This window comes from Octodon degus, unplaced genomic scaffold, assembly GCF_000260255.1.
Source record: "Octodon degus isolate 3935 unplaced genomic scaffold, OctDeg1.0 scaffold00056, whole genome shotgun sequence".
Lineage (NCBI taxonomy): Eukaryota > Metazoa > Chordata > Mammalia > Rodentia > Octodontidae > Octodon > Octodon degus.
In genome coordinates this window covers 11,014,022-11,029,514 of record NW_004524632.1, presented here as the reverse complement: position 1 = coordinate 11,029,514, position 15,493 = coordinate 11,014,022, and the positions used below count along the sequence as shown (strand labels likewise).

At 60.1% G+C, this 15,493-nt stretch overlaps 3 protein-coding genes across 11 annotated transcripts in view; 2 read left to right on the top strand and 1 right to left on the bottom strand.

The window, feature by feature from the left end:
• The window catches only part of Retreg3 (reticulophagy regulator family member 3), a 21,112-nt gene extending 13,641 nt beyond the window's left edge, over nucleotides 1-7,471 (top strand). Inside the window, exons 3-9 of the mRNA XM_023718139.1 lie at nucleotides 1,964-2,036; nucleotides 2,877-3,003; nucleotides 3,525-3,609; nucleotides 4,310-4,447; nucleotides 4,987-5,069; nucleotides 5,381-5,513; nucleotides 5,699-7,471. Coding sequence (XP_023573907.1) covers nucleotides 1,964-2,036; nucleotides 2,877-3,003; nucleotides 3,525-3,609; nucleotides 4,310-4,447; nucleotides 4,987-5,069; nucleotides 5,381-5,513; nucleotides 5,699-6,156 — 1,097 coding nt within the window. The 3' untranslated portion in view covers nucleotides 6,157-7,471. The remainder of the gene's footprint in view (nucleotides 1-1,963; nucleotides 2,037-2,876; nucleotides 3,004-3,524; nucleotides 3,610-4,309; nucleotides 4,448-4,986; nucleotides 5,070-5,380; nucleotides 5,514-5,698) is intronic.
• A 1,075-nt stretch (nucleotides 7,472-8,546) lies between these two features.
• On the top strand, nucleotides 8,547-12,365 carry Psmc3ip (PSMC3 interacting protein). Of its 8 annotated transcripts, none has more exons than XM_023717964.1 (9): nucleotides 8,547-8,631; nucleotides 8,728-8,828; nucleotides 8,916-9,005; nucleotides 9,897-9,950; nucleotides 10,869-10,980; nucleotides 11,548-11,657; nucleotides 11,729-11,782; nucleotides 11,853-11,912; nucleotides 11,988-12,365. In XM_023717964.1, the coding sequence occupies exons 1-9, from the start codon at nucleotides 8,601-8,603 to the stop codon at nucleotides 12,057-12,059; spliced, it is 684 nt and encodes a 227-aa protein (XP_023573732.1). In that variant the 5' UTR covers nucleotides 8,547-8,600; the 3' UTR covers nucleotides 12,060-12,365. The 8 variants fall into 8 exon arrangements, with proteins under 8 accessions (XP_023573732.1, XP_023573730.1, XP_023573731.1 ...); XM_023717962.1 differs by having other exon boundaries at nucleotides 11,512-11,657; XM_023717963.1 differs by having other exon boundaries at nucleotides 11,512-11,657; nucleotides 11,984-12,365.
• Nucleotides 12,136-15,469, bottom strand: Mlx (MLX, MAX dimerization protein). Of its 2 annotated transcripts, XM_004633786.2 has the most exons (8): nucleotides 15,265-15,456; nucleotides 15,030-15,066; nucleotides 14,679-14,768; nucleotides 14,352-14,458; nucleotides 14,136-14,235; nucleotides 13,941-14,040; nucleotides 13,522-13,723; nucleotides 12,136-12,781 (listed from the first exon to the last, which is right to left on the bottom strand). In XM_004633786.2, exons 1-8 carry the CDS (start codon nucleotides 15,304-15,306, stop codon nucleotides 12,725-12,727), a joined length of 735 nt encoding a protein of 244 aa, XP_004633843.1. In that variant the 5' UTR covers nucleotides 15,307-15,456; the 3' UTR covers nucleotides 12,136-12,724. The 2 variants fall into 2 exon arrangements, with proteins under 2 accessions (XP_004633843.1, XP_004633844.1); XM_004633787.2 differs by lacking the exon at nucleotides 14,679-14,768 and having other exon boundaries at nucleotides 15,265-15,469.
• Between the last annotated feature and the right edge of the window lie 24 nt (nucleotides 15,470-15,493).

Genomic DNA, 15,493 nt, shown 5'->3' with positions numbered 1-15,493 from the left:
TTTATTTGTGTGTGTGTGTGTGTGTGTGTGGCCAGCTCAGCCCACCAGGGGGCGGGGCTGGCTGGCATGTGGTGCTGGGGGATCGAACCGCGGTCCCTGGGCTTCGCCAAAGCTTGTTCCAAGTAGGTGCTCCAGACCACTGAGCCATCTCACCAGCCCTCCCATGATTTTTAAATGAGTACCCCAGGGTGTTCTGTCTTCAGTGAGACAACAGCGGTTTACCCCTCAAGAATTTCTTTTTTTTTTTTTTTTTTGACAATTTCTTTTAAATCCTGGGGATGGTGGCCCAAGCCAGTAGAGTAGCTCCAACTGTGTTGAAGACTGGGGCTGGCCAATTTTGAGTTTCAGCCCAGCTTGAGCAACCTTGTCTTTAAAAAAGTACTGGTTTTTGGCCAGGTGAGGTGCCCCACACCTGTGATCCCAGCACCTGGGAGGTTGTGAGTTTGAGACCAGTCTGAACTGTATTGCAAGTCCCTGTGTCATGATTTTAGGGCAAAGGAGGTAGCTTAGCAGTCAAAGCACCTTCCTTGGCAAGCGCAAGGACCTAGGTTCGATCCCTGGTACCACATGCCATGCCAGCCACCAAAACTGGGCATGGTGGCACACTCCTGTAATCCCAGCACTGGGGAGTCTCACTAGTGAGATAAATAAATAAATAAATGTATTTATTACTTTAAGGTATTTGGTACAGGTCTGAGCTATGCAGCTCAGACTCATAGTGATCCTCCTGTTTTCAGCCTCTCCGGGCCTGGGATTATAGGCATATGCCACTGTGCCTGGACTCTGGCCTGCACAGCCTGCCCTGGGGTGGGGCTGGTTGCGGCATGTGGTGCTCGAGATCTAACTGCGGTCCCTGTGCTTGCTTAAGCTTGCCGAAGCAGGTGCTTTAGTCTGCTAAGCTATCTTGCCAGCCCCAGTAAATGATTTTTTTTTTTTTTTTTTTTTGGCAGAACTGGGGATTGAACTCACGCCCTTGCGCTTTCCAGGGAAGCGCTTATTCTATTGAGCCATCTCCCCAGCCCCAATGATTTTTTTAAAAAAAAAGATTTTAAAAATTGCTTATTTGCAAAGCACTGGGCTAGGCATTATGACTATGGAAATTGCCCAAATATATGTATCAGAGATTACATCCAAGTAAAAGTTATACAACAGTTACCGGAGAATCTCGGCGATGCCACAGTGGGTCTCGGGGCTGATACAGTCGTGTATTTTGGCCCTGGCATAGTCCAGGGGCGGTGGAATGGCCCAGGGAGAAAGGGGTTTCTCAGCTTGATAGGTGTAGGGGCCCCAGCTCAGAGCATCTGGTGGGAGTGCAGCGCTCATGGGGTAGTGCAGGGCGTGAGGATGAGCGACACGTGCTGTGCCCCGTTCTGAGCCGTTACGTGCTGTTGAGGAAAGAACGGGGCTCATTAAGGGATGCTAGGAGGAAAACCCCAAAGTCCCGTGGATCAGCTTTTGTAAGATTTGAAAGCAAGGCTTTTCTGTAGGTCGGGTGGTTACTGGAGGGGTCTGGTAACATTTCTCGGGGTGGCGTGGGAGGCCAAGTGGGAGGCCAGAGGACCCGGCCGCAGGCTTCAGGCAACAGCTGGGCGCGTGTCAGTGTCCAGGTCCTGGTGTCCTCGGGTCTCAGCCACACCACGGGCTTGTCGCTTAGAGCCTTCCCAGGGCTGGGTCAGGGAGGGAGCCGCCCGTGATCCTCAGCCAGCGCAGCTCAGCGTGGCCCAGATGCGCCCCGGGCTGGGGGCTGCCATTTTTCATGCACCCTGTGGTTTTCAGCTGAGGGGGTTCAAAGGCTCTGTCAGCCCCTTGGCAACCAGGCCTGGTCCAAAGAGTGGGTGCAGACACTCCCCTAACTCTGGCGTGTAACATGGTGTCTCCTTTTATTGGCTGTTACAGTTTGCTTTTCCCCAAACTTATTAAAACGCAAGCTGTCAGACCAGCAGCCTAACATTTCCATGTTGAGTTTTCCCACCTTCTAATGCTGGTGTTTGTTTTAATGTTGTAGTGCCGAGACCTGACGCGTTAGACAATGAGAGGTATGGAACGCTCATTAAATCCCTTTTGTTGCTCTGATTTCCTGCAATGTTCTGGTTCCATGTTGTTGGCCCCGTGCTCTGGACACACAGTGAGCTGAGAACCTGTCCTCTTCAGTAGTCATTTGCACAAATGCTAGTCATTTGAACAAGGCAGTGGGGTGTGCAGACGACCGCTGTCCTCTGGTCTTTAAAGATGCTTCTCAAAACGAAGTGCGCCATGCTCAGAGCCTGACATGCCTGGGAATGGGCTGCGTTATTTGGCCCTTGCATAAAAATCCAGGGGCAACTAACTTCCGTCGCCTCCTGGCTTTTATACTGGTTGCTTTGTGTTTTCTGTGACCTCTGGCTATTTAAAGCTCCTGGTCAGAAAATGCGTTGGTTCCAGGCCTCAGAAGCCAATGCCAGAGATTCCTCTTGTGTCCACTGCTCCTGCCCGTGCTGGCGTGCGGTTGGCTGTGCTCCGGTCGTGTGGCTGTGCTTTGTCCCGTTCTCTCTGAGGTGCACAGCCACCACAGTGCCCTGCCCCCCTCAGCGAGAGGCCTCTTCCCTTTTATCGGCTTGCAATCGCTGCGAATCGCATGGAAGGCTCGGCTCAGCGAGGCGCAGGTTTTCACATGCAGATCGGGCGCTTGCTCACCGGCTGGAGCTGTCAGAACACGCCCGCCCCCATCCCTAAATTCAAGTCTCAGCCTGGTGAGCTGAGAGAAAGCCATGCTTCACCTCCAGAGCACCCGGGACTAGCTGCGTGCCTGCCCTGTCTACGCCCGGACGCAGTGGCGTCTGCACAGCGACGGGGGCGCCCGCAGCACCGGCTCACGCCTCCCCTTCTCTCTTCCGTAGCTGGGGCTTTGTGCACCCTCGGCTGCTCAGCGTGCCCGAGCTCTGCCATCACGTAGCTGGAGCCTGGGTTAGCGGGACCATTTTCATAAGGAATCTTTTGCTTTTCAAAAAGCAAAACCCAGGCAAGGTAAGAGTTTCCCTTCTCGCAGTCATCTGTGGCCCCTGGTTCAGCATGCTACACCGAAACAGACCCTTGACGCACGCCCTCATTCAGGAAAGCAAGACTGCCCACCTGTGGGGACGGAGGTTGCAGGCAGCCTCGGCTCGGCGCGGCGCGGTGCGCGTGGGGCGGAGCTGCCACGGCGCCACGCCCACTGTCAAAGCCGCCCTCTTGCCCGCTCGCTGGTGTGCATTCTGTCATGTTAAACTATGACAGGTGGTTGGATTTTATCGCCTGTGGTATTTCCTTAAAATCCCCACCGCCAGCTTGCTTCCGAAGTGCCTTTGGCTAAGTCCTGTTCATACCAGTTTCCTGGCATGAAGGTATAGCCACATGGGGCGGCCACTGGAAAGGGACCTTACATGGAAAGGACCCCACACCGCCTCTTGAGCATGGATGGAGGAGCGGCGTGTGTGTCACTCGGACCCACCCTTTGGGACCCTGCTGGGCTGGGCCATGCGGGCCTAATACTGCTGCTTGCCTTCCAGTTCTGCCTGCTGAGCTGTGGGGTCCTCACTTTCCTGGCTGTCCTGGGCCGTTACGTCCCGGGGCTCCTGTTGTCCTACTTGATCCGTGAGTCTGAGTGTGCTTCGTGCGTGGTGCTCCTGGCTGTCCAGCGGCAGGGAGCCCTGTGGCGAGCCAAGCTCTGCTCGGCTTCGGTTCTGCCACAGATGGCTTCTCCTGCTCGTGGGATCTGGTAGCCCCGTGGAAATGTCCTTGCGTCTGCAGAGGGCTCCCTGTGCCTGCAGCCCGTTTGTTTCGTACTTGTTGGGAGGTGCTGGGGGACATTCCCTAGGCCCCACACACTAACAATTGTATCCCAGCCCACGCCACCAAGCTGGGTTTCCAAATTGATGAGGTCTGCTGGTACCCATGGTGCACCCAGTAACACATAACTGCTGTCACTATTTACAGAGAATCTGCAGAACAGAATTGTGAGGGCTCCTCTTCTAGGTCCTGTTTTGGGGGAGTGCTCGCCCTTCCCAAGTACACGTGTGTCAGTTTAGTGACTTCCTGTTGGGGCAAGAGGAACTGGGTAGTCCAGCTGTGGCTGCCCCTCATCAAAACCACACACATAACGTGGCCTGGCAGCACAGGTGTGCCTGACCACACTGCTGGGCTCTGTGCAGACTGCCAGCTACGTGCAGCACCTGGGGCCCGTGGGGTCCCTGGAGCCCCGCCAAAGGCCCCAGCCCTGTGGATGCAGGCAGGGTGAGCAGGGAGCTTCGCGCTGCCCCTTCCCCATGTGTCATGTCTTCTCTCCTGCCCTCAGTTGTCGCGGTGCTCACGTGGCCCCTCACCATGTACCACCGCCTGTGGGACCGAGCCTACGTGTGGCTAGAGCCGGCTCTGCAGCGGCTGGACTTCAGTGTGCGAGGCTACATGATGTCCCGGCAGAGAGAGCGGCAGTGTAAGTGTCCTCAGGGCTGGTCTGCCAGGCCCAGGCTGCAGGCTCCCACTTCACTACCTGGGGAGCGCTTGCCACAGTTGAGTAAGCAGACATCAACCTGGTCCTCGGTGGCACCTGGGGCTGACGAAGCCCTTCCACATGTGCAAGCACTGGGCTGGCTCTGCAGATGCCACCTTATTTCACCCTCACAGTCCTGAGAAGCAGGCGGTGGTGGTGTCTTCTATCAGAGGGCACGCGGGCAGCCCCGGGTGTGCCAACTGAGCTCCAAGTCAGTGCCCGCCTGGCCTCTGCCCTCCTCCTGGTCGCCCTTTGGGTATGCTGTGCCTCTTGGGGCCAGGCTTCTCCTGGACCAGGCAGCTGAGCCCTTGACCCCTGATTCGCCCACTCTGTAGACACTGGGCTGCCCCAGCTGGGCCTTAGCCTTGATCTTGCAGGGGGCATTGAGAGAGGGAGGATGGGGGTGAGTCCTGGGGGCCACGTGCCAGCTGCTGAGGTCTCTCCAAGGGAAGAGGCGTCATGGCCACCTCGTCTCTCCACAGTGCGCCGCAGAGCTCTGCACCCGGAACGCACTGGGGACGACCGCAGTGACAGCGAGGAGGAGCTGGCCGCCTTCTGTCCACAGGTATTGCCTGTGCCAGTGCCCTGATGGCTTCTCCACTCCCTGCCTTCCACGGGGCGCTCCCACGTGGGCAGTGCCAAGATCCTAGTTGCCCCTCGTCCCCGATGATGGGGACTCAGAGAGCAGCTGATGTCACAGTGGGACTCCTCCCAGATCACACTGCGCGAGGTGACCGGCACCCTGCTCCCACAAGTCCCCCATCCATTGAAGACCTGCACTCCTGGGACCCCTGTCCTCAGTGTGGACACTGCCTGAGGAGGCTCCTGGTGGCTGGTGGCACTGCTCCTCAGCACGCATTGCTTTTCTGTCCCCAGCTGGACGAGTCCACTGTGGCTAGGGAACTGGCAATCACGGACTCAGAGCACTCTGACGCTGAGGTCTCCTGCACGGACAACGGCACCTTCAACCTCTCCAGAGGCCAGACACCCCTGACGGAGGGCTCTGAAGGTGCGTGCGGGGTGCGGCTGGGGTAGCTGTGGGGCTTGGAGACACAGGAGGGGTGGGAGTGTGGTCACAGCTGCCGGTGGTGGAGTGGGGAGAATCCAGTCCCAGGGCATGGCAGGATGGGCCGGGCCGGGCAACGTGGGTGGGCTGGTGGAGGGGCTGCAGCTCAGGCGCCTGTGTCCCCCCAGAGCTGGATGGGCACAGCGACCCGGAGGAGTCCTTTGCCAGAGACCTTCCAGACTTTCCATCCATCAACGTGGACCCTGCTGGCCTGGACGACGACGATGACACCAGCATCGGGATGCCCAGCCTGGTGTTGCGGCCCCCGCCAGGGTTGGAGACACCCCAGGTGCCCCCTGCCAGCCGGGATGACACTTCGCTGCCTGAGCTTTTGCTCAGTGCCCTGCCTGCAGGGTCCAACCTCACCAGCAACCTTGCCAGCCTGGTCTCCCAGGGGATGATCCAAATGGCCTTGTCAGGGGCCTCACAGCCAGGCCCTTCCGGCCCCTCATCCCGGAGAGTAGCCCGAGGCTTCCTGCGGGCCCCCAGCTCAGACCTGGACACAGATGCTGAGGGAGATGACTTTGAACTCCTGGACCAGTCGGAGCTGAGCCAGCTGGACCCTGCCAGCTCCAGGAGCCACTGAGTCACAGCCTTCCCCTGGTCACTGTGTTTAGGGCCCCACCCACTGATGGGCAGGGCAGGGGGAGAGCCCAGACCTCATCCCTGAATTACACTTTCCTGCGGGCACCTGGCTGACAAGCGGAGGCCAGCTCGGCTGCCCGTGGACCCACGCCCGTGCTTCACCACCAGGGGTGTGTGCTGCGCAGGAAGCTTTCTGTTGGGGTGGTCCTTGGGGAACTGTGGTCAGCGTGGAGCTGATGCTCTCTGCTGTGCAGCCGGGGTGCTCAGGGCCTACCCGCCCTTGTGCCCCGGAGTCTCCAAGTCAGGCAGATTTCTGCAGGAGTTGTCCTGTCCTTCACAGGACCATCGTACAGCCTTTTCAGGCTAAGCTTGCCCCTTGGTTCCACAGAGCAGGCCTACACATCTTCTCACCTGTCTTTGGAGCCCCAGGACACACCCCAGGGTCCCCAAGGTCCTGCTTGTTTGACCTAGAGGTGAAGATGGGTGTCTTGGGAGTCAGCTGGCAGGTACAAGGCTGCCTTGCCGTCTGGGCGCCCCTGACCCTTCTGAGCTCTGTGTTGTCTCTGGTGCTGCTGACCCAGGCTCATCCCACCCTTGGGCTGCACAGTGAGCCAAGCAATACCATGTCTATCCCTGTGTCCCGGTCCCCAGCGGCTCCCGGGGAAGGCACAGTAGCACTTTAGAGGGCCATCGCTGTTCTCACCCTGGTCAGCTCCCCACTGCACGATGAGCCCGCCCACAGGACTGTTAATCAGGAAAGATGCCTCAGAGGGCCCTGGCCTTTGGCCTCTACTCAAATCACGTGTGACAAAACCCCTAGATGATCATTGGGTCCAAACCTATGCCAGCCTCGCCTTGGCCCCACCCCGCAGAGCTCAAGCCAAACTTCCCTTTTCCTCTTGTCCCAACCCTTGCCGATCCTCAGGGACCACTTCCCCAAGAGGGACGTTGGATATAGAGCCCAGTTCTGCGCCGCGGGTGGGCTGTGCTGACCTGTTTGCTCTTGTGGACAGATGGGGGGCCCCTTTGGTGGGCAGTTGGTTGTGTTCGTGGTCATGGGAAGGTTCCCCATAAGTCCTCCAACAGACTAAGCAGCACTGGGGACACAGAGTGTCTTACAGGTGGGCTGTGACGTGGAAGAAGTGTGGGAGGGGAGAGTAGGGTCTGCCTTTGCATGAGGCCGCGGGAGGGAGAACAGCCCTGAGGCGGTCTCTGTCCCCAGGGAGCCTGCTCCCACTCCTCCCTCCACTGTGAATTGGGTGGGCAGGGTTGGTGGTGCTGGGGAATAAATCTCCGAGAATAATCTTTTTAAGCGATGCTGACCTGCGTCCCTCCTTGCAAGGCGCGCTCTGCTCACCCGGGTCGGGCCGCTGAGTCCTGGGGCTGCACCAGGCCCTCTTTGGCGAAGGTGATGAGCAGCTGCCCACGGGCGGCCACCATCCCTGTGCTGCCTGTGTACCGATGGGACCAGCCGTCCTAGGTGCTGCTTAGCTGCAGTTCTCATTTCTAATTATCACCATTGTCCCCTCAGGGACAAGCAGGGTCTTGCTATGCAGCCCGAGGCCGGCATTGCATGCGGTATTGGGGATCAAACCTGGGTCCTTGTGCTTGCCAGGCAGGCGCTTAGACCGCTGAGCTATCTCCCCAGGCTGACAAACACGTTTAAGACAAAGGTCGGTGAGGTTTTAGCAGACTAAAAAGGACAGTGCTCTCCAGGGATAATGGTGCACGAGTGTAATTCCACCACTCGGGAGGTTGAGACGGGAGGACTGCGAGTTTGAGGCCAGGGTGGGCTACACTGCGAATGTATGTAAACTCCCCGGGGCTGGAGGAGGGCACCATGCTCTGGATTCTCTGGGCCGGCAAGGACAGCTGCTGTTCTGCTGACCTCAGAAACTTACGAGTGCTTATTTCAGTCTGGCCCTGGCCCCTGTGGTCAGGAGTGGAAAGCACCTGGCTGCCAGGTGCTGCTGAGCCCGCGGACTGACTGCCTCTCGGCGGTCTGCGCGCCTGTCCCCGGCCCTACCTTTGCCGGGTCCGAAACGGCTGCTGCGGTGCCGAGCGCCCCCTGCGCGCGCGGCTGGGGGCGGCAGGTGGCAGCCCGCGTTTCCGCGGGTGGGTCTGGCGCGCCGCGAGCGCGGCCGCGCTTCCAGGCAGCCTTGCAGGTCTTCGAGCCGGCCCCTGGCCGCACTGAGGTGGCAAGTGCTAAGAGAGGCTGGGCCGGGGTCTACGGCGCCTCCAACGTCCCGGGCCTAGTCCGCCAAGGCTCAAAAGGGACCCAGCGGAACTACCGCAACCCGGAGGGCATGCCGCGCCAGCCAATCACCATCGGGCAGACGTCCCTTTGGCCAATCACCTTTCGAGGCCCTCCCTCCGCTGGCGGAAGGAGCCGTCGTCCCGGGCAACTACTACGTCCGGTTTTCGGTTTGGCTGTGGGCGACCGCCATGAGTAAAAGAGCGGAAGCTGCGGCGGGAGGTAAAGGGCGCGCGAACGGGTGGCAGGCGGGGACCCCAACAGGTGGGAGGTGGGGACCCGAGGGGAGGCCAGCCGAGCGACCCCGTCTTTCCGCAGCGCCCGCAATCCTCTTGAGGTACCTGCAGGAACAGAACAGGCCCTACAGCGCCCAGGACGTGTTCGGGAACCTGCAGCGGGAACATGGGCTGGGCAAGGCGGTGAGCACCGCGCTCGCGCCCCGCGATCCGCAGTCCTCCCGGGCCCTGGCAGGTGTAGCCTCTGACCGTCTCGCCCTCCCCTGGCAGGCGGTGGTGAAGGCGCTGGAGCAGCTGGCCCAGCAGGGAAAGATCCGGGAGAAGACCTACGGCAAACAGAAGGTCTACTTCGCCGACCAGGTGAGGACCGCGCCACCGTCGCCCGTGCAGAGCCCGACACGCAGTGGCGAGGGCCGGGGCGCCCGGGCACGAGCCCATCCCGAGCCGCGTCCTCCCTTTCCACGGCCCGGATTCACAAGCTCTCCGGACGTGAAACGCGGTGGAGGACACCAGGTCTGAGCGGTACCAGGACCATTCGGCCTGGGCCCTTGTTTCCCAGCAGCCGGGCCGGCACCGCCCTCTGCCGGAGGCGCCTTCCCCGCAGCCCGCCGCACCGCACTGCAGATGCCCCTCGCCGGCCTGACCCCGGCCTCAGCCCCCCGCTTGCCTTAGCCCCCCGCTTGCCTTAGCCCCCGCCCCCGCCCGCTGACTCCCCCCTCCACCCGTCTCGCACTCAGGAAGGAGTAACCGTGTGTGTGTACTCATCGAGCGCAGCTGAGCGTGGTGGTTTTTTTTTTTAATTGGCTCTAGGAGTCAATTTAGGACCTTGCGCTTGCCAGGCCGGCGCAGTGCCACTGAGCTATATCCTTGGCCGGTTTTCTTTCTCTTGAGGCAGGGTCTCACTATGCAGCTCACAGTGTCCTTGAACTCATTATGTAGCCCAGGCAGGCCGGGAACTCGGGGTGCTTCTTCTGCCTCAAGGCTCCCAGGTGCTGGGACGACAGGGGTCACCCTTGCCCGGCCTTTTCCCTTCTTGAATCTTCTCTCCTGTCATGACTTGGGAGTTCAGGCCGTTTTGTGAGCTGCTGCGGCATCTCCCCCACAAAACAAGGGAAAGGCCCTGGAGATCCAGCCGGCCAGCCTGCACCTCGCCCAAGGGCAGCTTTGGCCACCAATGCGGGATAGCTCAGATGTGCAGCCCCCTCCTGCCTCTGCCCAGCTCTGATCATTCTCTGGGGCTGTCCCCTGCAGAACGTGTCCCTGAGGCTTTGCGTGCATTGCCACCACCAGGCTCTTCCCACCCAGGTGGGCCTCGCTGGGTGAGTTTTGAGAATGGGGCCTTGGAGTGCAGGCCGGCCGTGTCCCTGGGCATGCTGGAGTGTCCTTTGCTCTTTGCTTGTGTGTCTCACTAAACTGGTGCTTTCCTAGGGCAAGCGCCATTTCTCCTTTTCATTTACTCAGCCCCCTACTGCTCACACCCAGTGCTCACGAGGTGCTCGTTTTAGCTGACCTGAATCCCTGGGCCTCCCCTTCCTGTAACAGCTTCATTATGCTGCTCCAGGATGCTGGCAAACTGTAAGGAGCCTCACCACATTGCTGGCTTCAGAGGCCATGGGCCCTTGTTGGGAAGATTCCCTCTTCCCTGCAGGCTGGGCTCTTGGACCCAGCTCTAAACCCAAGTGCTCATGTACAGCCTGGACACCCAGGCCATGCTGTCCCTCTGCTTGCCTCAACACCAACTGCCAGGCACCACATCCCCACGGTCCTGCCCGAGCCCATTCCCCCCACCTGTCACCCTTCCTGAAACCTAAGGTCTGAGCTTCCCTGTCCTGGCCAAGAGCTCCTACAGTGGAGCTGGCTGCTTTTATCAGCAAGTGGAGAGCTGCTTCCATTCTGCCTAGCGTCCTGCCGACCTGGAAGCTCTGAGGGCAGGAGCAGCTTCCCGCTTCTAGGTGGAACTCGGGGCCTGTGTACGCCAGGCTGGTGCTGTACTGCTGCGCCACACCCCAGCCCATCTTGAAAGTTGCCCAGGCTGGGTTCACACTTGTAGCCCGCCTGCCTCAGCCTCCAGAGCAGCAGGGGCAACAGGAGTGTACCACTGCACCTGCTGTCCTCCCTTCCTTTTGGAAGCAGGGAATGGCTTCTCTGAGACACCTTTTGGTTGATGTTCAAGTCTCCCAGCTGTACCACTCATCACCCCTCAGCTTTTCCTGTTCTTGGCAGGACCAGTTTGACACCGTGAGTGATGCCGACCTCCAGAGCCTGGACACTGAGATTGTGGCCCTCTCCGCGAAGGTGCAGGGCCTGCAGCAGAGCTGCCGCCACATGGAGGCCGGTAGGTCGGCACCCTGAGGCCCCCGTGGGGCCGGGTTCCCACCTGCTACTTGAGACTTTAAACAGAGAACAGGGTGTGATGCAGGTGTGTCATCCCAGCACTCGGAAGCTGAGGCAGGAGATCATAGGTGCAAGCTGGAGCCCAGCCCGGGCAACTTAGCAAGACCCCGTTTCAAGACAAAGAAAATGAAAAGGGTCCAGGGCTGAGTGAAGGCTCTGGCTCCTTCCCAGATGGTGCCGGGAGAAGGGATGGAGAGCCGGCAGCATCTGTGTACCAGCAGGCCACATGCATACGCCCTCCCTGCCTCAGTCAGGACACTCCGTCCCAACTTGTCCTCTGTCCCTGTGGGATTGCCAGCTCCCCAGGCCATCACACCACTCATAAATGTGGAGGCACTGGAAAAAATAGGCCAAAGCACCAGCTTCGCATGCCGCCTCGCCCTGAGCCCTTGCGAAGCTGTGTCCTCGCTGGCTGTGGTCTCCTACCCTCCTTGGGCTGTGTTGGGCTGGGGTGACCTGGCCGATGTTTCAGAGCTTAAGGAGCTGACGAGTGCCCTGACCACTCCAGAGATGCAGCGAGAAATCGCGCAGCTGAAGGCCGAGTGCGCTGGCTTCCAGGAGAGGCTGCAGGGCATCAAGGGCGCCCCCGTGTGTGTGACGCCAGAGGAGAAGGAGCAGGTGCGTGGGGGCCGGGCTGGGGGCCAGGCCGGCCAGACCAAGCCTGAGCTGAGCCTTGTGCTCCCTGGCAGGTGCACAGAGAGCGACGGCGGCTCTGCAGGGAGTGGCGGACGCGCAAGAGGATGGTGAGCAGCAGGGACGCGGAGGGCTGCTCGGCCACGCGGCCGGCTAAAGCGGGGCTCTGTCTCCTGCCAGGCCGCTGAGCTGTGTGACGCGATACTTGAAGGCTACCCCAAGAGCAGGAAGCAGTTCTTCGTAAGTGCCCCCTCTCCCGCAGCCCCAGGGTCCTGGGAGGGCTCGGCACCCTCACAGCCACCTGCCCACAGGAAGAAGTCGGCATTGAGACGGATGAGGACCACAACGTGGCACCACCAGACCCCTGAGGGGCAGCTGGCCACCTAGGCTCTTCCGTCCCTTGCCGCTGCAGTGGTTTGCGTGAGCGTCACTGGCATGCTTGGAACAAACAGGGCTCCAGGAGTGTATGTGATGGTGTTTATTTTCATTTCATACAAAAATACTGACTTTCTTGTGGTAGTCAGAGTCCCCACAGTGCTGGCCCCGGGCAGTGAGGCACCTGGCAGACAGGCGGCCCTGGACGTGCAGAGGCCCCAGCAGGCGTTCTGCAGGAGACGGGAGGAAGGTGGGGAGGGGTTTGGAAGCCTGTTGCTTTTCCAGAGTTGTAACTAGTAAAATTGCACTGTTGGCGTTAAAAAAAATAAGGTTTCCAATGTGCACTCACTGTGTCCCGCCTGTTTGGGGGTGGGGTGGGCAGAATGGGGAGGACGCGCCTGCACCTGCTCCCTTCCCAGTGTAGCTGTGTCCTCTCCCAGCCACTGCCAAGGACCCACACCAGACCCCAGCACCCCAGCACCCTGGGACCCAAGCAAGCTGAGCTCGTGAACCCCTGCAGGTCCTGACTAGAACATGAGGCCTGGGGAGGCGGGGTGCCCTATTGGGAGAGCACCGGCGGGCTGCATGATGGGAAAATAAATTAATCAGAAGCATTCAGGAAACACACTCCCCGTGTGTGGTGCCAGGCAGCCCTGAGCTCTGTAGCGCCCACACCATCAGTAGAGCTGGTTCTTCAGCTGGTGCAGGACCCCCAACACGATGTCACGCAGCGTCTGGGGGCAGAGGGAGAAGTACTCAGGCAGGGCAGCCACGTGGTTGCCTCAGACAAGGCCCTGCCCCGGGAGAGGCTGACAGTTTAGGCAAAAATGGAAATACAGTAAACCATCACTAGCAGAATGTAGGCAGTGGCTCTCAGTAGTTGCCTTCGAAGTCTCACAGTGATGCTGTGTTTAACTTAACAGTGGCTGAGAGCTGGGAGATTTAGCTCAGCAGCCCAGCATGTGCCTGCCTGGCAAGCACAGGGAGTCCAGTTCCTGGTGCCAAGAAGACAGAAAGTGGCCGGAGTGTGGTGGCCCACACCTGAGATCCCTGCACTGGGGAGGCTAGAGCAGGACTGGTGCAGTCAGGCCAGTCTGAACACTGCAAGGGAGTCTCAAAAAAAACCCCTCAAAAATGATGAGAAGGCGTGCACAGTGTGCACACCCGTAGCTGGTGTTCTGGGAGGCTGAGGCAGGAGAATCATAAATTCAAGCCCAGTTCAGGCAATTTATCAAAATCCTAAAACAAGGACTGAGGATGCAGCGTAGTGCAACACGCTTGGGTTTCATCCCTCGTGCTGCAAGAACAACCAAAACACACAAAAAACCTCCCAGGTTCTCGCCTGAGAAAAATCAGCCAAAAAGACTGAAGCTGCAGCATCTGGCGCACAGCCCAGGACAGCTGCTCAAGAGGGCCTGGGGCTCCCCCAACTACACCTCGAAGCTTCTGGGGCCCGCGGTGCAGCTGGCCACACCTGGGGCTTGCAGTGCTCCTCAATCCAGCTGAAGACGCAGGCTGACAGCTCCTGGAAGCTGGCCACAGAGATGGACGCATTGAAGGACTGGAACAAGGAGTCCATGATGCCCTGGAACACGTTGAACTTGACCTGGTCAGAGACCTGGTCCTTGCCCTCGTGCGGGTTGTCACGGTGCGCCTTGACAATCTGCTCGTAGTTCCTGAAAGCATCGAGGCTCGGCTCAGCCAGCAGGTAGTGCCAGGGCTCCCCCACTCTGCCTCCAGAGCAGGACAGGCGACCGCGTGTGTGCTCATACTTCCTGACACTGCGGAGCGGGAGTGTCACCTGAGCCTTATCTGATGTGATCTTTGAACGGGAAGCTGTGCAACCTGATGGCTGTCCCCTGAACACCTCTGCTCCCCAAGTCTCCCCCTTACACTTTCATGATCTTCAGGGCTGTGACGTCCTTTCGCAGGGTAGACACCTCCTCCTCCTGCTTCTTCTTCTCCTTGTGCAGAAACTGGATGTAGTCGATGGCTGGGCGGGCACGGAGGTGTTGGCCAGAAAGCCTGTGGTGGAGCTCTCCCCACCATCACCCTGCACCCCAGGGCCCCGCCCCGCCCCCACCATACTCTTCTGCAGGACGATGGCCTTGCTGAGCTTCTGCGAGCCGATGGAGAAGTCTTGCTGTTGGCAGGTGGGGACGATGGTCTGAAGGTCATCATATCCCCTCTGCGGACACAGTGAGGCCCTCAGGAGGGGACTGAGGAAGGAGCTGAGCATGCCCCAGGATAGCAGCAGCCCCGGAAGCCAGTGGGACTGCACTCCAGCCAGGGCCCGCCTGTCACCTTGATGGCATCCCTGCGCTTCTGCTCGGCCTGGGTGTGTGCTCGCCGCCGCCGATCCTTGTAGGACTCCTTGTAGGACTCCTGCTGGTAATCGCTGTCTTCATCATCTACAGGCAGTAGGGGGTGAGTGAGGTCACCGTGAAACCTCTTGTCCCTGCTGCTCGCAAGGAGATGAACAGGATGGAAGGGCACAGAACCTGACACCCGGGACAGATGGAGCTGGGCCTGGCTTTGGGCTCTGACACCATGGGTAGGTAGGAGACTCCCTTTCTAGGAAGGTCACTAAAACGATGGCCCCTCATGACCCGGCAGCTGGGGAAAGCCTACCTGTGTTGGGGACAGAAGAGGCACTGGTGGAACCGATGCTATTAGCCCTGGACACCACGCTCCCCTTGCGGGCACTTTCCGCAAAAAGCCCTAGAAGAGAGGCATGGTAGCTAAGGGGCCGGCGGGGTTCCTGCGCACCCTGACACTCCGGGAGCCGGCTTCCCCCCACTTCCACCACACTACGCCCCACTGTGCCCGTCCCCAACGTCCACTCTGTTTCCTGGCCTGCAATCAAGCCCTAACACTCGCGAAGAGGCACCGGCAAGGAGGAAGGGACCAGCTGTCACCGCCCCGGCTCACGCAGCCCAGTATTTCCGGCCTCGGTTCCCGCAGCGCGCGGCTGGCACTCACCAGGGTCCAGGCTGGTGTCGCTGTAGGCGCACTCCACCTGCGCACGGGCAAGGGGGCACCGTCAGGTCGCGCGCGCACGGCGCCCCAGAAACCGGCGGGTGGGTGCTGGGCCCCGAGAGCTCCCACCTGGGCGCGGGCAGCGCAAAGCAGACTTATCTGCAGCCCCGCCACACGGACAGCAAGGGAACCCGCCCCCGCCCCGCCTCCCCTCGCGGACGTGCGCGCCGGGGCTTGCCTTGACCCAGGGGTCCTCGGGAGAGGCGCCGGGCTCCGTCATCGCGGACCGACCCCACCGGACCGGAAGTAAGTGCGGCCGGGACGGCGGCGAGGAGGAGGCGAGGCAGCCGCGTGACCCGAGCCCGCCAATCAGCAAGGACAAGCTGGAGGCGGGGCAAGAGCTCCGCTCATGCGCAATCGGGAGTGGCGGGCGGGCGGGCGCGCACGGAGCCGCCCCGCGGGAGCGC